We start from the raw sequence: 22198 nt of genomic DNA on the forward strand, positions 1-22198 counted from the left end.
AGGGTTCCGGTTTTCCTTTTGAGGTACGGAACCCGAAATAGGGATAAAAAGTAGCTTATGTACTTTCCAGGGTCTCAAACTCTCTCCATACCAAATTTCATTGAAATCCGTTGGCTAGTTTTTGGATTCATAGTGTTCAGTAGACAGATGCAGCAGGGACTTTGTGTTCATATAAAAATGTTTAGAACTTTTTAAAAGGAAAAATTCCGTCATTCGTAATTTTTGATTAAGGCGATACCTCAAAGTCCATTTTCATACATTTTGTTTCACCTTTAATCTGGGTAACTAAACAAGTATTGGCAAGTAAAGAATTTAAATTCACGTCTAGTTAGTGATTAGTTCTCGCAGTTGAAAGAAAAACGTAAAAATAATTAATAATCATGGATATTTCGGCCTTTAAAATTTAATATGACGAAATTTATGAAAATGGACCTTGAGGTATCGCCTTAACTTTAACCGCTTAGGCATCGCACGTAAAGGCAGTTCATAAAAATAATAAATTTTCCCCGTTTCTCCATTAATGCACCATTTTTCATTAATGCATCACTCCTATTAGTCATATCGCGATGTTATATAGACAATAGCCTTCCTCAATAAACGGGCTATCCAACATTAGAAGAATTTTAAAACTCGTACCAGTAGTGAGATTAGCGCGTTTAAAAAAACAAACTCCTTAGCTTTATGTAATAGTATAGATTTGTCTTAGCTTTTGCACCCAGCCATTTGACTTATAATAATAAAATAAACATTAGTTTTATTATTCATTTAAGTAAATAATTATTAGTCTAAATGCAAATATCAGAGTAATTAATACAAATTCATACTACAACATCAACTACAAAATCTGAGAAAGATAATTTTGTTACAAATATATTTTAGCCCAAACCAGGGACAACGTAGGCTTCCACTTCTGTTTAAGTAATTCACAGATAGGCAAACTGAAGTAGCACTATAATATACGTGGTGATGAGACTGAGCAGGCGCAGCGGGAACTTCGCATCCATCAGGAATAGAAGGCATGGCTTGAACTTGTCCGTTTCAGAAGTGTTCAACCTTCGGATGTTCTTGCACATCATCTTGCAAGCATCTGGAAATATACGTTAGAATAAATTCTATAGAAGTGTAATTATTATATTTTTAATAAACGATCCTAATCTCAATCCTCAGTCCGATTTTGAATATAAATCAATCAAAATCATTAATTTGTAAGGATGTCAAAAACTACTTCATTGTGATTGACCAATTTCTGAGATAGATCGAAAAAAGCGATTGAGACCCTTTATTGATAATGACGGTTAGTCCAGTAGTGAACAGAGATTGCAGACTGAAAATTACTAATTTCGATACCAAGGTATTCTTTTAATGCCAACAATAAGTCAAGGCTGCGAACCAAGGGCCTTGTGTATTAGTTTTACTGTCCAATTTCGTTAAAGAAACGATAGCATATTAAGATGTTTAATACCCTCTTTTATAGAGAAAGTGCTTTATTACTTCCGTCCAGCCTTTGTGGAGGTCGACTAAGTGGTTAAGTTGGATTGGCCGTGCCTTACGACCTGCTATTGAGCCGCTCCGACTGATAGTACCATCGGGCAACCACAGGCCGAGTCCCTAACCATATTATGTACTTCAATATATACACTACGCACAGCACACCAACTAAATCTACGTGATGGCCCTCTTCGGCGCATTAGGGACAGCAGCAAGCTTTCTTGACGGTGTATAAGTTTTTGCCGCAACCGCTCCTGAAGATGTTTTCATACCTGGTGCGCCTCGTGCCTGCACCGAGGAGCAGATATCTTCAACACTTTCTTGGATCATGTAGAACCTCTCCAAGGCCATCGCCAAGAGTGTGTGCAGGGTCAGCTTCTTGACTATCCATATCATCATTACTCCCACTCCCAGGTAGTGGCTTGTCTGAAAGAAAAAATGCAGTAGATTTATTTGGTGATGGATCAACTATTTTCTATTGAATGAACTTTGTTTCTTGTACTGGCACGCGTACCGTTGGTGGTATGCGAGGAGATAGCTCGGGCAGGCCAATGAACGTGAATTTAGTTGACAACTCAAAATGGTCACCAGAAATGCGTCCTTCAATGGAGCTTAAGTTTCACTATAACTTTTTTATAGACACTGGCACGCTACCAACAAAATTTTACTGTCTCCTAAAAGACTAGCAGTCACCTTGAAGTGGATGTCTTGTTGGACGGCCTATAATCACGAAAATATCGATAGAGACGCTATCAATTATCTGACACATCTATAACGAAAGACTCTGAGAAAGACACTACAACGAAACTGATAGCTTTAATATAATATTTTTTAGAAAGTACTTACTTTAGTCCATCGGTCCGAAGCCAATTTGTTAAATTCTATCAACATTTCGACGTAGCACGCTGTGTGGATAAACATCTCCGCCACGTGATACATTATCTGAAGTACAAAACATGTCGCTTTCATATAAATTAATGATGCTCTGTTAGCGAACACCACACTAGCTTTGAAGTTCAAAGTACTGTGTTATACCTCTCTGCCGTGGAAATTTGGGAGATAGAGTAATTTCATAGTTATGGAGCCAAAAAGCAGTGATAGCCTAGTTGGGTGTGGAACGGACTGCCGAAAATTAATGTCCACAGGTTCAAATCCCAAGGGCACTCACCTTTAACTTTTCTAAAAAAAATATGTGTGTATTCTTTGAGAATTATCACTTGCTTTAACAGTGAAGGAAAACAACTAGAGGAAACCTGCAGACCTGAGAAGTTCTCTATAGGAACTTTGAAAGTGTGTGAAGTCTACCAATCCGCACTAAGCCAGCGTGGTGGACTAAGGCCTAGTCGACCCCACTCCTTTTACCTTCAGGTGCAATAACAAAGGTTAAAGAAATAATTTTCAGTTACTTACCACGTACTGAAAGCTCTTTTTAAACAAATTGTAACATTTTGTTATACACGAATACATGTGGTACATTCTCTTCCATATCTGTTCAGTCTTCAGTCGTCCGTAACTAGACTCTTTGATGTTTGTGTAAAGTCTAAACTCCTTCAACCACACCTCAAACTTCAAGTTTATAAATTGCATCCATCGAATAGCGATCAGTATGTTAAAGTCAATACTGGACAGTAGGTACTGGGTCATTACTGTTACAATCATATTTCCCCTAAAATAAAGGGCTTGTATAATGATTGCTTCTTTTATCTGATATATAACTAAAATAACAAAAAAGACCCAATTTAACTTCACAAATGATTGGAACTTTTCGCTGTACAATCTTCTGTGAGATTCTTGAATTTTTAAAACAAGTTGCACGAAATTTTTGCTTTGGAAAATGCAGGTAAGGCAGTTAATAATCACGCACATTGAGTAAGTTATAAAGTCCAGCCACAGACAAGTCTGTACATATTCCACATCCGCGACATCTATGATCCTTTTTGTGTACATTGTGTAGTATAAAAAAATCATGGTGACGATGCAAGTAAAGAAAATGTTGATGATGTTCGCCCACAATCCGTTTGGGGTTATGAAGTTATCTCTGATCTTGTATTTCGGTATCAGAAGCAGTCTCTGAATAAGGTCCATCGGAAATAGGAGTTTTTGGATGTCATCGTCAACTCTATTGTTCAACAACACTTCTTGTAAACCTAAGTTCTGTGAGATTTTCGTTTTTTTCCGCGGCATATTTTTTAGTATCCTTTCTTTGATTATTGATATCGCCTGAGGAGAGATTGTAATAATATAGATTTAATTTGAAAATGTATGTGTTCCATGCTACAATTATTATTTTAGCAGCACTTTTGAGTAGGGTAAGAACATCTGTTTAATTTGAAGCATTTTTAAAAAGTATTTAATTACTAACTGTTTTAATGTATAATTCTTATTATTTTGTTATGTATCCTTTTAAGGCCTTCTGGGCCTCTAAATTGTATTTACTTATTTATTTAAGCACATATCTACTATAATAAAAAAAATGGTGTAGCATTTTCACAATTAACAGTGCGACGCGCTTCTTCAATTATAGGGATTATTTGATTTCTTTTCACTCAAGTGTTTTTGTATAATTCTACTATAAGCTTTTGAAATACTTTATTGAAAATTAATAAACTCTATCAAAAATATTTGTTTTTACCTCTTAAAATGAAGACGCTCGAACATACAAAGCATAATATCACTAATATGAATGTTAATTAAAACCCAATATCGTGTACAGGTCTTACAACTATTCTGGAAGTAACCAAACTGTTAACTTGATTACATTAGGAATTGTCTTTGCAGCAAACGAATGATTGTGTATCGATTGTAGAACACTTAACTATAATGAGGCAAACAAAGTGACAAATGATGTCAAATTATATTAAAAGTCCTCTAATAGAGATAATAGGTACTATTTTTAATACGTACATAGCAAACTAAACTCTCTGCAGTGGTGGTAAATGAAGTGGAGTCCAATAAAATGTCGATTGATCTGCGATGATTACCCCTCCGCAGTATACAATTATGCCGGCCTGTTGTAACTAGATTTACACGTAGTAATGCAATAAGTAAGTATTGATGATTTCTGCCGGTAAGCAGCCTTTAGTATGCCAGAAACAATGGGTAGCTGTTAGAATAATCACGGGATTTGTGTATGGTTATATTTTTTTCATAGTTGTATTTCTATATCTAACATTCGCCCTAATATGAGAAATCATTCGAGTATAGTAATAGAGTATCAAAGGTTCTATGGCTTCAGAATGTGATTACTTATCAAGATTATGCCGGTCCTGACACCAGTTAAACTTAGACTGTCCCTCCATTGTCAAAGTCTAATATCGTGACAAATAAATGTTATTGACAGAACTAGTAGATTTGTAAATACTAATGACGATACGAAATAATTTGACGTAGCTCTTACAACCGACCTAACAATAAACGCCACGCCGAACTTCCAAAACTTTGAATATTTACATTAAGAGCTAAGCGGTGATAGCGGTTGAGTCAGGAATGGATTGTCGAGACGAATGTCCACATGTTCAAATCCCAAGGCCACACCTCTGATTTTCCTAAAACTATGTGTGTATTCTTTGTGAATTGCTTGCTTTAACGGCGGAGGAAAACTTCCTAAGGGTAGCTGCGTACCTGAGAAATTCTCTATAGGAATTTTGAGGGTGTGTAAAGTCTACCGATCCGCACCAGGCCAGCATGGTGGACTAAGGCCTAATCCTTCTCAATAGTAGTGGAAGCCCATGCCCCCACTGCTGGGTTCATTGGGCTACAGTATATAATACAGGGTTGATATTATTATATATAAAGTGCTCTCTGATCTGGGCATCAAACTGACGGTTCACAATCTCTCAGTCACTAGGCAAAAAAATCGATGTTTATAACCACTCAAACAAATTAAACAAAGAGAATGTAAACACTGCTCAAATTAGGTAAATATCGATCCATGGCTCGTTCAAACAATAGCAACCTATCTATGTAACAATTTTTATTGTTTTGAGTGACGAGACGAGCTTGCCGTTCGCTGATGATAAGTGATATGACTGCCCTTAAACAGTAGAAACACCATCCAACTCCTTGAATTACAAAGTATTGTTTGGTATTCCGCCGCGCTTGCCATCCTGAGACATGAGATCTAAAGTCTTATTATGTTCAGTAGTTACACTGACTATAATGTTTTTCAAACCGGAACACAACAGTGACTACACACTGCTGCTTGGCGACAGAATTAGACATTACGATTATATTTAACCAGACGGTCTCTCACATATGAGGGACCTACCACCAGTAACTATAATAAATGATAGATATATTGTATGTGAATGAACGCCCCCGAACCGAATTTCGGCCAGGGCGGCCAATCTCAACTGAGATCAGCCAGGTACGCAGGAGATATTATAGTACACTTGTGTGTGCGCAATACACAAGCACTCAATGTTCCTTCACTCTCATAGTCCTGTGAGACGACAATTCGACATGACCGGAGAGAGATCAGGTGCAGGACCAACGGTTTTACGTGCCTTTCGAGGCACGGGGTATCACACCGCACAACTTCCAGATTCCGAGCTGGGATTGAATAGTTTTTAAGATGAAAGAACCCATTCACTATTACTTTTGGCCCTACTGAGATTCGAACCCAAGACCTCGGCGCGGTAGTCGTACTCATACCGCGTACGCATTATAACTAAGCCACTGAAGCATCATATCTTACTCATCAGTCCGTTTAGTGGTTTCCACAGTAATCTCCTTCAAATACCGTGTAACGTTACCAATTATACTAATATATATACTCTGTCAACGTTACTATTGTCTTTCTAAATAGTCTGTGGTTATAATGTGAATGATTAACGCCCTCGCAATTAGAACTACCAATGAAGATCATCATTGCAATGAATTGTCATTGCACTGACGTACGTCCGAATGGCGCCTGCATAAATGGGCGTGCAACGCGACCCGCAGCCTTTTTGAGCCATTATCTTTGACCGTGGCACTACATATTCACACACGTCGTTGTTCCCGCTAGGGTTCTTCTTTACGGCGTGCCTTATTTTTCCACGGTGCTACCACGTGTGCTTGTACGGTGCACTATCACGGACAGCAGACGGACGGGAGAGCTGCCTCCCGACCACGTCCAGCTGCGCACCACCATCGTCGGGTGTGCTGACCCCGACCGACTGCCGGCGAGCTGTCGCCGGAGCCGACCACGTGCACACCACCAACGTCGCGGGAGCTGACCCCGACCACGTGCACACCCTGCTCACCCACGTGGCCTTCCAACTGCCCGGCGAACTGCCGCCGGAGCCAGCCACGTGCAACATCTACGTGCCGTTCGCCTGGATCGGAGTTCCCCAGGCCAGTGACTCTTGTTGCATAACGCCAGCAACCAGTACCGAGTGTAACGCGGAGGTGTAAAAATAAATCTCGTACCACGTAATTACCCTGAGTTTTCAATTGTCTCCCTTCTATCTGCGGGCTGGACCACAACCGCCGCAACCGTCCAAGGTCCGTTGAAGATATTGTAGCTAGTACTGAGCGACTTAACATTAAAGCCCTTATTCGCAATGTTCAAGTCACTTTTATTTGACTAGCATCGGATTAAAAATCTAATGTAGATAGTATTTATTTGATTTATTCGAGAGTATAGGTTTGAGTATGACTTTTGTATTTGGTCGGCTTATATATTTGAATAACGAAAAGTATTTACTAGAAGTCGTGAAACAAACATTTCTCAAGATCTTTAAAAGTTGGGGGTTGTTGACATCATTTATATCGTAATACAAAAATAAACTATGTGGGCGTAACCGGCCTCAATGAATTATTTTTGAGATTAAGTAGAAAAAGTCTTATTAGAGTTAGAGTAATAAGAAAACAATAAAAAATATGACTGGTTTATTACATTTAATAAAAATATATTTTTTAATTAATTTTAAAAAACGTATATCTCCTTCTCATTCTCTTGGGTCTCTATATCTGTTTTCTTCTCTTTCTTACTTTTCATATCCTCGTAAATCTCCTCAAGAGGTCTCTGTTTTGTTTCTGGAAGTACCAGAATCACATAAATTGCAGCAGCTATGCAGATTACGCCGAAAAAGTAGAATGACACGTGAATGCCCACTGCGTTGGCAAGGGGCTTGAAAAACAGCATCTGAAGAAAGTCTACGAAGGAGGCCACCGACATGGTCGTTGCCATTACTGTCCCGCGGTACTGTGAATAAAAAATATCATTTTTTTTATTAAATTATACTAAAACTGTATCAAAACCTTCTGTATTTGAAACAAGAAAAGCCTGTAGTATGGCTTTTTTAACCACACATAGAAACAATAAATATTTAATAAAACCATTCATCAATGCTTATAGAGGAAACTAATCCTGTCAAAATATTAGATAAACTTGCAAAATTTCCCAACTGGGAAATCGAACCCAACCTTCTATAGCATATACACTACAATGAGGTAGCTCTAAAACCAATAAAAAAAATAATTGCCATAATCAACTCTAAACTAAATTCTAAACTCTTCAACTCTTTGCAAATATAAACTAAAAATATTCCACGGCTGAAGACCGCGTGTAAATTTTCAGATGACATAATATCGTGTTAAAATATCAATTCTCAACATGGCCGTGATGAGTCATTATTTATTCCACAATTTGCGAATTCTGATTTGAGAACATTGATTGGAGTAATATAATAATAATATCAGCCCTGCATTAAATACTCTACCACTGGGGCCTCTTTCACTACTGAGAGGGATTAGGTTAGTCTAACCAGATATACAACGCATGACATAACAACTTAATACTCCACGGTAGCCCTCTTTGGCGCATTAGGGACGCCTGCGGGCTTCCTCAACGGAAGTGTCTAAGTTAACGTCCACAGCCACTCCTGCGCTTGACACCTAGTGCGGCCCGTTTCCTATGTGGAAGGGGAGATTTGATGGAGATTCGAAAGCCCCCGCACATCGAAGGACCCTCTCAGCATCAACGACAGCACAAGGCCCAGCTTCCACGCTTTCGTCAAACCTGGAGGTCACCACAATGTGCTATACACACACACAAACTAATGGCGATGGCCCATATTAGTCGCTTTACAACAAGCAGTGTCTGTACAATTTTAGTTGGTATGCCATGCGTTGTATATAGGGGTTAAGGACTCAGCCCGGCGGTCGCCCGAAATTCACCATCAAATCCAGCTCAACGTCGCAACGGGTCGTAAGGTACGGTGACCCTAACATAACCACTCAGTTAAAAAAAATCATTGAAATCAGTGGATACCGTGGTACATTACATGACCTACCTTATAAGAGAATATTTCGCCAGTAACAATGACAGTCAGCGGCTGAAGTCCTGAGGAGTCGCAGAAGATGCATATACAGAGGACCGTGATAGGCATCCATGCGGGCCAGATGAGTGAGTACTCCCGGGCCAGGAACCAGGACGCCAGGAGGCACATACTCAACCCGGACAGGAAAGATGTCACAAATAGAAGTGGCTGGAAGAGAAAGCATGAAAATAACTTGTATTATAATAAATATTGGTAGATTCTGGTTCATGTATTCCCATATGAAGGTTTATCAGAAATTGCCTCTACAGTAATTAGTTAAATTATTTCATAATAAAGTTTACGGTCAATAAACGGTTGTGGTTGATTCTTAAATTAAGTTAACTTAACAAAAATATGCTTCGTAATAATAACTACACAGTCCTTATATATACAAAATAGAACCGTAAGCTGACTTGGTTTTTGATTTAGAATGACAAGACGAATATGCCGCTCGCCTGATAGTAAGCATTACTACTCAAACAGTAACAGATTATGAACTTTAAATTACAAAGTACTGCGTGACATACATATCTACCTACCCCTTTGAAAACCATGAACTTTTTAACTCACCTTCCTCCCAGCTTTCTCCACAACGCTAGCCGCAAGAGTAGACCCTAATACCTGGACGGCCCCTAGCATCATAGCTTGCTGGTTGGGCGTCAGGACCAGCCCTGACCCCTCGGAGGCCAGGGCAAAGATCTCTCCAGCGAAATTGAGCACCGGGACTGCGCCGCACGCCTCCCTGGCCAACGCGATGACCAGGGCAATGAGGAATGCTCGGAATATACTGAAATTTTATATTTTAATTTGATGAATAAATCATGTGATGTTATGTTTTTTTACGCATACACATCTTTAAAATATTAAAGAAAATAGGCGATGGACATTATTATTTGTCTGTGAATGAATTTTAAGATAACAACTCAATTTTGTTGGTTTTGAGTTTGATAAATATTTTCCCGGTAAATATCCTATAGCACTAGTAATGTAGCTGTCTATTAGTGAAAGAATTTTCAAAAGCGGTTCAGAACAAACAAACAAATTCCAGTACTATTGCAATAAGCTACGATAATATATTCTATAAGTAAATTTGTTTATCTGATTCTCTTCATAGATCATTTTCGTATATAATAACGACAACATTAAAATGTATCAGGGGCTCATGAAACCAAGGCGCCGTCCAATTAAATTGTTGATGACGAGACAACAGTTTTATTGGTCTCGATTAATATTTATTAGCGAACGGAGCGACGAGAATAAGACCAGAAAAATATTTGAACTGTTTTAGAAGGAAATGTCAAATGCATTATATAAGTGATAATAATGTATTAACCACATATTTTAGCATGTTATGTATTCCTGGTAATTCTTACGGATATTTTGAACATTATTGGTTTGTTGATTTGATGATCGATTTATGCAGCAATTAATATAGTTTTTTGTATGATATCGCTGAGTTTGCAAACTAGAAGGTTGTTGCTACTTCCGTCCCAGGCAACAAATCTAACGCAACCAAAAGCGATAACTAAAGCCCGTGGAACAAAATAAATATACAGGGTCATTTAACATTGCATTACTAAATGAAACCAAATGGATTTGCTTGAAAATAATATTTTACAATAAGATACTAGAGCCGTAAGTTTTGGATAAAGTAAATATCATTTTTTAATGCCACCTTTACTATATTAAGAGAATTCATCGCAGCGGCAACATCACATTTCCAGCTCAGAACAATGATAACATTTCTAGGCAGAAATATACTCACATACATGACACATTCGCTCTAAGCCAGCGGTCGGCAACACGCGGCCCGCGAACGTTCTGTTTGTGGTCCGTGATTGTTTTGTAATAAGGCTTAAACCTCAAAATAAATGTATTAAAAGAAGAGTAAGCGCATCTAAAGCAGGGTTTCTAGGTTTAATGTTATACGTATAGCCCGCCTTTAGTTAATTTTGCCACCTTATGGCCCTTGCCTCCTAATAGGTTGCCGACCGCTTCTCTAAACTATAAAGTGACAGAGAAACTAGGAAAGTAAAACTGTAAATTTTGGTAAAAACATTTGTTATTCACATATTATTTAGACACAATGTTGGCAGAGATAAAAGCGAATCCGCTTTTTTCACATTTATTAACGCAATATCAAAATGATCCTGTATACGCACTCATCACCTTTTATTTCCGAAGGAGTGGGCATATGTCAACTCTTCGTCATTTTTGGCCATGTATATTCCGTCCCATGATGTGATGAGGGTTGGGCTTATTTCAATTTCGGGTATAAATTTCAGAAATGGAGCTATTTCTTAGCAAACTCCTATTATCATGAAAAAAAGAAAATATTACTCACAAATAGCTTTGAATACAAATTTACTACTTTCTTCGTCCTTCTTCTGTTCTTTCCTTATGAAGTCTAACTCTTGGAACACTTTAGGGTCATCTTCTTTCCTGCACCGCAACCAGGCCACCACTCTTGCAGCTTCCTATAAAGGATAAAGCCTTTAATTTCAATTAAAGGTCATCACTAGCGATGATTAAGGATTACAAACACAGGGCAAACATGCTAAGTTCTTTAGAAATATTTTTCTTTACGCTACCTAAATAAGATCGTATTATTCGTAATGTAGATGAATAATTGATCCGTTCGTTAATTTCCTAACGACCTGAGGATAAATCCCTCTGTGTCCTTACGAATTTACCCAAATTAATTTAACATATTACTTAGAGTTCAATAGATTGACTATTGGCTGAAACTATCTACGATTCTGTGATGTCAATAACTCTTCAAGTAAAGATGACAAATAGTTTCTTTAATTATACTATCAATTATAATGACTACAGACTAGATAATAGTAGACTAGATATAAACAAGCTATAACAAAGCGCCATCGTGGAATCAAACAAAAACTGACAGCACTCATTTTCACATTCGTCTCCAAATCTAATGGTTGCTCTTACTTTTGGAAGACTGTCACGCTCATTACCTTACTGATTAACTTACCTCCAGATTCCCCTGTTTAACTAAGTAGGAAGGAGACTCCGGCATCATGAGGAACAGCACCAGGTGAAGTGTTGGCATCGCGAGGCATGTCCACAGTATCGGCCGGTAGCTCATCAGGTCTCCGATTACGTAAAGTAGTAAGTTACCCGTTGTGTGAAACAGAATTGTCTGTAATAAAAATAAACTAGGATTTGGTTTTGCGGGCATAATTGTTTCGACTGTCGAGGGTTAATCATCTCTCGTCAGTTGCCATTCTATTGGACCCCGCTATACTTACCATCAGGTGTAGTGGGGTCACTTTGTCGTTATAAAAAAAACACGCACTACAATAATTTAGCATTTAATTTATAGTAACATGTTACTTTTAGCGTGATCGTATAAAAACGAAACATTAATAGCCAGAACATGTTGATAGCTTATTGAAGCCCATTTACGTTTGATGAAGTAGATAAAGTCGTCTGAGTAGTGCCTTATACAAAATCGTACCAAAGACCCGAGGAAGCCTCTGATGCAGTCTTGACTGATCTCCTTCGTGTACAGGGGGCAGGTGACGTAACAACCCGCCATGGAGACTCCGACGAAGGCCCTCGCTAGGATAAATGCCCAAGTATCCATTGACGACAGCTTCAGGATCCAACAAGCCTGGAGAACAAAATTGTTTAACTGGCGATATAAGGAAAAAGATTGGACGCATAGCATGTAATGTAGTTTTAATTTAATCGAACAACAGGTGAAGCTATAGCTTTTGACTGCAGATTTAACTAACGTCAATAAAACAGGCCACCATAATGTTGCTAGTCCATTGAAAAGTTACATTTGGGGTTGCGTTTTTTAGAGGACGCAATTTTATTTTTTTGAAGTTACTAAACCAAAGTTGTAGAGAATTTAATTTGCAACAAAAAGTGTTTATACATTTTTTTTGTCAGATAAATAGTTTAAGAGATACATCGTAAAAACCATTTCAACCCCTATTTTCAAGATGGCGGCCGTGGAACAAGTGTGGCGACCCCACAAACTTGGTTTTAGCTTTAGACTGACCCCCCCCCCCTACACTTCAAAAAAATAAAATTGCGTCCTCTAAAAAACGCAAGGTAAGGCCTAAAAAATGTAACATTTCAATGGACTATGCCACCTTATTTATAATAATGATTTCGATACTTCTAGGAGAGCATGTACCGCTAATACATCAAATGGGTTGTGTTTGAATTATTAAAACGGTAACTAAATTAATATCTAGGTTCAAGATAAAATATAGCTATTGACTTACGCACAGCATCGCTGAGACGAACAGCAGTGTGATCTTTCTGCCTATTTTATCCCCCATGAAGGCGACCAGGTAGTTCGCAGGGACGGAAGTCAGGTATGCGACAGCCGCCATCCATGACACCTGAGAATGCCAGTGAAAACGGTGAGGAAGATCCCCACTTAAATCCTGGATAGTTTTTTGTTACCTTTATTTCATTGTATTTTAATTAATGTTATTGTTCACTCTTTCCATACCTGGTAACATATTCTTTTAATATTTATATTTGATATTTTCTGTTTGTTTCCCAAATATTAAATAAATAAATAGGAATTTGGAAAGGGAAATTTATTGAGATTTAGTATCAGATTCCCAAATAAGTCCGCGATAGCCTAGTTCGGAGTGGGATAGACTGCCTAGACGAATGTCCGCAGTTTCAAAACCACAAAAGCAACATTACCTAGATTTTTCGAAATTACGTGTGCATTATTTATCAATTACGACGAATTGGTTCGCTTAAATGGTTAAGGAAACATTGTGAAGAAACCTACATACCTACGAATTCTCCATAAGTATTTCAATGATATGTCATGTCATATAGACCAGAGTGGTGGACTAAGGCTTAACTCTCAGTAAAGTGACAGTATAATGCAGGACCAGAGCTATTATTTGTATCAATACATAGGGAATGAATTGTACCTACCTACCCAGCTGTCAAATAAATAAAAATAAGAATGTGAGCAGTCTTTGCTTGTGTGAGAGTTACATACCAGATTACCCCATGGAGGATAAATTATAAAAATCCATGCTCCTTCTACGATGCCTCTAGTAATTCAAAAGACCCTGTTTCAAGCTAAACTGGTTATTTACAAACATAAACAAACACACAGAACAATTTTTATCTCCGAAGGTGTAGACAGAGATTCAATAAGTTCACCCCTTTTCCCCATGTGTGTTTCGTCCTATGATATGATAGTGAGCGGTCCATAATAATTAAATTCTATGGTATTTACCATAGAAGTTACTAAATGCAGAATACTTCCAACCAGACGGTATAGAAACTTCGGAAGGATTCAACAATGGACATCCTCTGAATGATGAGAATGGAGATATCTTACAAGAAGGTATTAGCAATGGGTTTGTGACTGATGATGCATACAATATAAGAGGATGACTAAATAAAATACTAGGAGAGCAGCTTACTTCAGAGGCGGTGAGCGGCGTCCCTCGCGGCGAGTGTTCTCCCTGAAGGAGTAGTGTCATGGGCGACATCCAGCCGATGCTGGCGCCGTACGCGAACACGGGCAAGTTTACTGTTTAAATAAATTATAATTTATATACTTCTTGCTTAATGAGATTGAACCCCCCACATAAGTTTATCACGTTTCGGGATCAGCTTGTATATATCAGGGTTTAAATAGACTGGCATAATTATATCAAATAGCTATCTCCCATCAATTGACACTATTTAGACTCTATTTGATCACCTGTTACTTTGGCTCACCGTGCCATGCCCATAAAGAAGGATGAATTTCTAAAAATCCTTAGCTCTTCACTGTGTTACATTACTTAGAGAATTTCTTTGTTGCCAAAAGGCACATTCGTACAAGGATATGTGGAGGAAGGGGGGGGGGGGGCAACTTGTGTCCTTTATACTAGTTTTTTGGGTCCTAAAATGTAGTAGAACAGCTTGTCAATACAATAAGCACAAATTGCAAACCGGTAATTTGAATCCGGATTTAAATATTCGCAGAAATAGATGTCTAACTTTGATACCGAGACCTCGCGTTTTATGATTAATATGTAAGACATACCGGTTTCATAAAAATGAATATTTACAATTCACGCGTAGTAGAACATCGTTTATGAGTTTTTTATATATTTAAAATTTTGTCCTTGCCAATAACAAATAACTGAAAATATCTAAAAATATTGATGTTTCATAGTTTCAGTTTTCATAGCTTTTATTGACTATAAAAAAGCTTTTGACTCCATTACTCACGAAAGCATATGGGATTCATTAAGGGAGTTAAAAATACACGTAAAATATATAAATATTCTGAAAAACATCTACGCCAATTGTACAGGTAGAGTCAAGTTGGACAGATCTGGAACAAAAATTAATATATGCAGAGGCGTGAGACAAGGCGACCCCGTCTCTCCCAAACTGTTTATAGCAGTGCTCCAGCATGTAATGAAGAACCTACCATGGTCGAAGCAGGGAATTTATATGAACGGAAAATACCTAAGCCACCTACGGTTTGCAGATGACATTATTTTGTTTTCGGAATGCCCACATAACTTAAATAGCATGATAAATGACCTGAATACAGCTAGTATAAATGTAGGACTGGAAATGAATTTAAATAAAACGAAGGTCATGTCCAACAACCACGAGATACCAATATTGGTGGAAGGCACGCCTCTAGAGTTTGTGAAGGAGTACATATACCTGGGGAAAAGGATATCGTTTGGCAAAAGACAGAGGCGCGGAAGAAGTGAACAGAAGAGTAGCAACCACCTGGAAAAATTTCTGGGCCCATAAAGAAGTACTCAAATCGAATCTCCCACTGTCGACAAAGAAAATAGTCATGGATACAAACATACTCCCCTGTCTCACATATGGGTGCCAAACTTGGACATTCGACGCCACAACAAGGAAAAAATCCAGACAACCCAAAGGAAAATGGAGAGAAGCTGCTTAGGCATAAAATTAAGAGATAGGGTAAAGTGTACCGACATCCGTAACATGACGGCGATAACTGATGCCTTGACTTTCTCGTTGAAAAGAAAATGGCAGTGGGCAGGCCATGTGGCCAGATATAAAGACGACAGGTGGACCTTACGTTCGCTAATGTGGAACGGTCCACGAGGTAAGAGAGCGAAAGGCCGACCGTGCGCCAGGTGGTCTGACGAGATCGTAGAGACGGCAGGCCGAGATTGGTTAAGCGTCGCGAAGGATAGAGATAAGTGGAGTTCCTTGGAGGAGGCTTTTACCCGAAGGGGGTCCATAACTTAAAAACTAACTTTAATTAAATTAATTTTAAAAGAAATAAGTCACCTATTGCATGTTTATTGAACTAAGTATGGAATAAATAAAGCTTTATTATATTATTAATTACTTTTGGTGGGAAATTGGCGCGTGTCCAAAATAGGTAATAACTTTTGTCTTGTTCTTCAGTTTGAGATAAGACGTTACCTTTACAAACTTTGGTATGCGCCAAAAATATGTTTACATTATATAGTTTTTTTTTTTTTTGTATATTCTAAATTTATAAAGCGCTAGGTTTTGTTCATGGATTCGTCTGCATGAAAGAGCTTTGTAGCAACTCCTACTGCGTGAATTTCGGAAAAGTATAGCCTTTCTTTCGATCAAACTAACTTCACACAAAATTTTATCAAAACCGATTTAATAGTTTGAGTTCGTATCGAGTTATCACTGAAAGCGAGAGATAGGTCAAATCTCTTTAATTTTTTTGATATCAGTAATTAGTATTACTGAAATTTCAGCAAACAGATCCAAAATATGTAAATGAATATCAACAAGCTTACCAATTTATTCCTTTATAGATATTGTTAAATTCTAATTTTTATGAAGACAATTTACTGACTCAGTATTATGTTCTATGTTTATCAGTAAAAATCTAGGTTTAATAAAAAATCCAATTATCTCGAAAGTTAAAAAAAGAGAGAACCATGAATTCATGAATTGTCGGTACAAATTTGAATCTTTGCAAATTTTTACCGACATACAATTTTTTAAACTCCCTTTTCCGATATAAGTCAAAAATATATTTAGAGCTTTTAAACGTAGAAATAATTGAATATGCTTACAAAAAAAATCCAATCATAATAGCTAAATATTTCCTACGTCCAATATTAATTACGTTATAATTAAAAAAAAAACTTTAATAATATGTTAAATATACTTACTTAATACTGCACATAATATTTGATTTACTTTACTCCCATCACCGAACAAGAAATAATATTTCCTCATTATCACAAACACAAACACAAACACAAAATGTGAAAATTGTTCTACAAAACTAAATTTATTTTAATAAATTCTATTTTTAAAAAGACGTTTATTCGGAAATCCTTCATCTTCCGAAGAGCAACTAACTATCATTTAAAAATGCCTTATATAAAGTGTCAATTAACATGTATTTAATCCATTGATGATCACAGTCATATGGCACATGGCATGACAGATCAGGCACGCGCGGTGGCCCGACTACACGAATAGCAAATGAATTCGTATAGCGGTCGGAAACTATAGATGCTGCGATGCGGAGGCACACCGAATGTCCGTACTTTGAGAAATTGGTCATAAACTTCGACAGCGTGATGATTTATGTGTGTTCATAAAATAATATGGTATATTTTTAAGCAGTATCGAACTCTAAACACCAGTTTCATAGCTTAAAAAGGCCAGTTCAGTTTGAGTTCCTATTTTAGTTTCCTCTACCTATGATATTTACTATTATATCGTCATGTCGAATTGCCGTCTCACTGGACTATGAGAGTGAAGGAACAAAGAGTGCACCTGTGTATTGCACTCACTTGTGCACTATAATATCTTCTGTGCACTTGGCTGATCTCCTTTTTTTATCGTAGTTCGGTAATGTGGCTTCACTACACCTGATGTTATGCGAACTGAAAGCCATAGAAGAGCCAAAGTTACAAGCATCTCCGGACGATCGGCACTCATGCCGGCCTTCATAATTGCTTCTTCACGCTCCGCTTGAAAGACCTCAAGTTAGGAATAGGAAGGAGGGAACGCGTATGCTGGCATACCATTCCACAGCCTGATTTTCATATCACTCTGTATGACCATAAGGTCATCGGACAAAGTGACATTAATACCAATAGAAAACTGGCTAGAGATGAATAGAGATCAGAGGGCAGAGCGGTGCAGTGTTCTCTTAAAAATTTGACATACCGACCACTTTATATAAATCAAATGGGTATTAGATGACTGGGAGCGGTGTTTTTGTTTCCAGAAATATCGCGCACTAGTCTAGTAAAACAAAGTAACTGTAAGCTATATTATACCTCTTTGGGGAAGACCTATGTTCAGCAGTGCTTACAAAGGCTGAAGAGGATAATAAATATTCTGCCATTCTCAACGAAAATCAAGAATTGGCCTACAGAAATATCTTCATCTCCAATGACTTTGATTTATAATCAAAAAGTCTTTATAATGCTTGCATTGCCGATGTAAAGTTAAAAATAGCAATAAAATTTTATAAAAAAAAGGTTTTATCTCTTGCGATCTCCTTTCATTGTGAATTAATTGACAGCTGTCAACGTGTATATGTAATGAGTAGTATACATGAATAACCGGCGAAGCGATCCAGTTCGGTAAAAGAACAGGGTGGTTTTACAGGCTTTTTAGCCATTATAAATAGATTGTCATGTCAATCTATACTATTATATAAAGCTGAAGAGTTTGTTTGTTTGTTTGAACGCGCTAATCTCAGGAACTACCAGTCAAAATTGAAAAATTCTTTTTGCGTTGGATAGCCCTTTGTTCGTGGAGTGCTATAGGCTGTATATCATCACGCTATACCCAATAGGAGCGGAGCAGTAATGGCTATTCTCAGGAACTACCGGTCAAAACTGAAAAAATATTTTTGCGTTGGATAGCCCTTTGTTCGTGGAGTGCTCTAAGTTATATATCATCACGCTATGACCAATAGGAGCGGAGCAGTAATGGCTAACCTCAGGAACTACCAGTTTGAACTGAAAAATTCGTTTTGTGTTGGATAGCCCTTTATTTGTGGGGTGCTATAGACTGTATATCATCACACTATGATATACAGTCTACCAATAGGAGGGGAGCAGTAATGAAAAATGTTGCAAATACGGGTACAATTTATTAGTTTTGAGAGCTTCCGTTGCGTGCGCTGCGTAAACGGTTAAAGTTATGCAACAATGATGTATGACGGGATTGTTGTGGATATATTATAAAACAAAGTCCCCCGCTTCATCCGTCTGCCTGAACGTCTTAAACTCAAAAACTACCCAACGTATTAAGATGAAATTTGCTATGGAGACAGTTTGAAACCCTGGGAAGAACATAGGCTCCCGGGAAACTACTACTTTTATAATGGAAAACTTTAGCCTGAAAAGCTTTATAACGCGGGCGGAGCCGCGAGCAAAAGCTAGTCATCTTCATCTTATAAATAAAGTCATTGTTCATTATGGCACGACCGATATTAGCGCCATCTAGTCGCAATAATGTTAAAGTTAAATGTTCCCGCGCTTGCAAAATATAGTTTACTCATCATGATTGCATAGTAGCGGGCTTATGGCATTCGCTGATCATCTTTTGACGATGCTGTTTGCAACTCTAGGTGACATACTCGAAAACTGTCTGTGCCTATGCCAGAATTTTGTTTCACTTGTTAGGAAGGCAAACACGTACTACATATTATAAACTTCTCTAAACAAAATAAAAATTCAATGTATTTTTTTGGCATTGGCCCTCTGCAATATTGGCGTTTAAGTCAGTATTAAAATATCAGTATCTAAAGATCCACACATTTATATTAAAAAAAACTAGTATCTATGGATTGTGTATACTCCAGCAATATAGTGTGTAATTCTGGCAAAGGGTCCATACTTACAACCCGATTCCTGCCGTCTTCCATTTATGTAGAATCAAATTATCATAAGAACGATAGACCGCATTTATGCACATTAGTACATATATTTTGTGTCAGGTTTCCTTTCAAAAATTTTCGCCTTTCACCACTGGTGTGTAACACCCTTAATGTCAAATTTATAATAAGCATCAAAACACCATTCCAAAACATTTACTATATTATATTTTCAGTAACATGTGTTTGAATTATACTATTATAGAAAAGAAAGAATACTAACCGGTGAGGCTTAGGATACTAGTCGATATCAATGGTAAAGTGTAACATTTTTCAAAAGGTAACCCGAGGCAAAAAATACCGTAGTTAGTTTGTATTTACGCTTCGCCACGGGTCGACACATTCCAAATCGTATCGATGAAGATTAGCAAATGGTTTCCGGGATCGGATTGCTCTTTGTTTCTCGTCAGGCGTTCTTTGGTAAAGGTTATGGCTTTCATCGCAATTTAATAAACTATCAGTAACACTAAAGAAGCCTAAAAACGAATTATATAGGTAATTGATAAGGCTCTCCCACTAAGGTATACACAAGATACCAAACCCACGTTTAGATTGGCGGTAAAATTGCGTAAAATTAAACCTTATTTTTGGGCCCTAATACAAAAAAATTTAATGATTTCTTCGGTTTTTGTAATGTTAGAATCCGCAAAAACTATTTTGCGGATTCTATCGCGGTTTTTATATTACAATTTTCTCCCGACGTTTCGTTTTAATATAGGTAATGTTTATTATTTTTTGGTTTTTGTAGGCGGTATAATTTTTTATTATTATTTTTTATATAAATTAAAACCATATAACAATTTAAACAGAATTTGTAAACATTATACCTATGTGTAATCATGGCAGAAGGAGAAAAGAGCTTTGCTTATTTTGTTGACAAAGAGAACGGTGGAGGGGGGGAGGGGGGGAGGGGGTTCAAATACAAAAATTTCGCGTTATGTAATATAGAACGGCGACTCACCTGTATAGCTATTGCTAGTATTATTATAGCTTACATAGTAATATAACATTTCAGAACATGCCCTACTGAATATCGAAGAAGGAGTAAAATAATATTATGGTTTGGATGTGGGTACTGTCGTACGTTGTCGTTGTTGGTAAGTCTGTTTGTTCCGTTTTGCTAATTTAATACGTATACGTATATTTAATATATAAAACGCCTGACGGTTATGTGTGTATTGTTACATTACTAAGTTGTACTAAGTTTTGCATTCGTTGGAAAATTTCATTAATAACAAAATAAACATGAGTTCGTATCTCAATTCGTAAAAAGTAGGTGGGGGGTCAACTCGTGCGTGCCCTCTATAAAAGATTTATTTGGGTCTCAACATGTTGCTGGTGGAAGGATAAAATTCATATCCGCCCGGATAGCCACCTTTCACAAGGTGTTAAAACCCGCCATAGTGGGCCACGTAAGTGTCGTGTTCCGGGATCAGCCTGTGTATATTCTGTTCCAACAGACCGGCATAATTGTGTCGACTGGCAAGAGCTGATTACCCCTCATGTATGGTCATACAAAATTGAAGAAATGTTAATAAGGGTCTTGTATAAATGGTTAAACACATAACTAAAGCTGTTGATATCTTACAATATTTTTTAACGTTGTTTGTGTCTTGCATATTAAATAAATAATATATTACTATCATCTTTTTTCTCCTATACTGTGTACCTATATCGCTATTAGAAATAGTTTTTTGTCAACACAATTATTTTATTGATTAGACGAGGCCTAAAAACAAGAATTAGCCCAGAGACCCCCAACTCTCAATCCCGTTTATGGAAATCTGGTTATTGTGTACAAAATTATTTAAAAATCAGCCTTAGTAATATATTTTCTTTACAGCCTCCATTTTGAAATACCACGAAGCATTGACAACAGATACTTTCTCGCAATTTCTGTCGAATTTCAAGAGCTTAGTGGACGAAATGTCGGTGTATTTTCAACCATGCGGATTCCCCATAGAATTAGTTGCAAGATTGTGTAGAGAAAAATTGCAGAAGATAAATTAGCCAAAATGTAAGTGATTTTCGCTTGTAATAGAAAATAAATATTAAGCTATTCTGAATATTTTCTGAAATTTTAAAATAAATAAAAGGCGAGAAATTATCCAATTTATTATATTGTGTATGTAAATGAAAGTTATTTTTAATTAAATTAAATTTTCTTTGGGCTTTATAATACTTGAGAACCTTCCCTGAAAAAACAGCCTCGAGTATTCATTTCATACATTTTCGGCGCACGAGTTATCACGCGGATATGTAAAGATTTACGAATAATTTATTTAAAAAAACAATTTTAGTTATATTGGAAATTTTAAAATAGCAAAGTATTCCTTATTTAATGTTTTTATAATAATTTTAGTTGCGATTTAAAATGTACTTTAGGAGATGCCCGGAACCAAAAATTTTAGTGTCATTTTTATTATGAAATTATTGATTCAAAATCCAGATTATATACATTGTTAAACTACCCAAGTTAAGATAACATATTTTGGAA

The 22198-nt window shown here is 37.1% G+C and overlaps 2 protein-coding genes and 1 long non-coding RNA gene across 3 annotated transcripts; 1 reads left to right on the forward strand and 2 right to left on the reverse strand.

Annotated features, from left to right (window-relative positions):
- Positions 1-565: 565 nt before the first annotated feature.
- On the reverse strand, positions 566-3696 carry LOC119190396. The gene is made up of 4 exons (XM_037442177.1): positions 2899-3696; positions 2335-2430; positions 1761-1914; positions 566-1087 (listed from the first exon to the last, which is right to left on the reverse strand). Exons 1-4 carry the CDS (start codon positions 3670-3672, stop codon positions 924-926), a joined length of 1188 nt encoding a protein of 395 aa, XP_037298074.1. The 5' UTR covers positions 3673-3696; the 3' UTR covers positions 566-923.
- Positions 3697-7357: 3661 nt separating this feature from the next.
- On the reverse strand, positions 7358-17301 carry LOC115443211 (facilitated trehalose transporter Tret1-like). The gene is made up of 9 exons (XM_037442185.1): positions 16967-17301; positions 14237-14346; positions 13058-13177; positions 12277-12432; positions 11791-11958; positions 11136-11272; positions 9366-9582; positions 8769-8963; positions 7358-7678 (listed from the first exon to the last, which is right to left on the reverse strand). The coding sequence occupies exons 1-9, from the start codon at positions 17031-17033 to the stop codon at positions 7400-7402; spliced, it is 1449 nt and encodes a 482-aa protein (XP_037298082.1). The 5' UTR covers positions 17034-17301; the 3' UTR covers positions 7358-7399.
- A 2534-nt stretch (positions 17302-19835) lies between these two features.
- Positions 19836-21796, forward strand: LOC119190534. The gene is made up of 3 exons (XR_005112974.1): positions 19836-19981; positions 20717-20798; positions 21545-21796. It is a non-coding gene; the product is annotated as an uncharacterized LOC119190534 (long non-coding RNA).
- The last annotated feature ends 402 nt before the right edge of the window (positions 21797-22198 follow it).

Source organism: Manduca sexta, chromosome 4, assembly GCF_014839805.1.
Source record: "Manduca sexta isolate Smith_Timp_Sample1 chromosome 4, JHU_Msex_v1.0, whole genome shotgun sequence".
NCBI classification, from domain to species: domain Eukaryota; kingdom Metazoa; phylum Arthropoda; class Insecta; order Lepidoptera; family Sphingidae; genus Manduca; species Manduca sexta.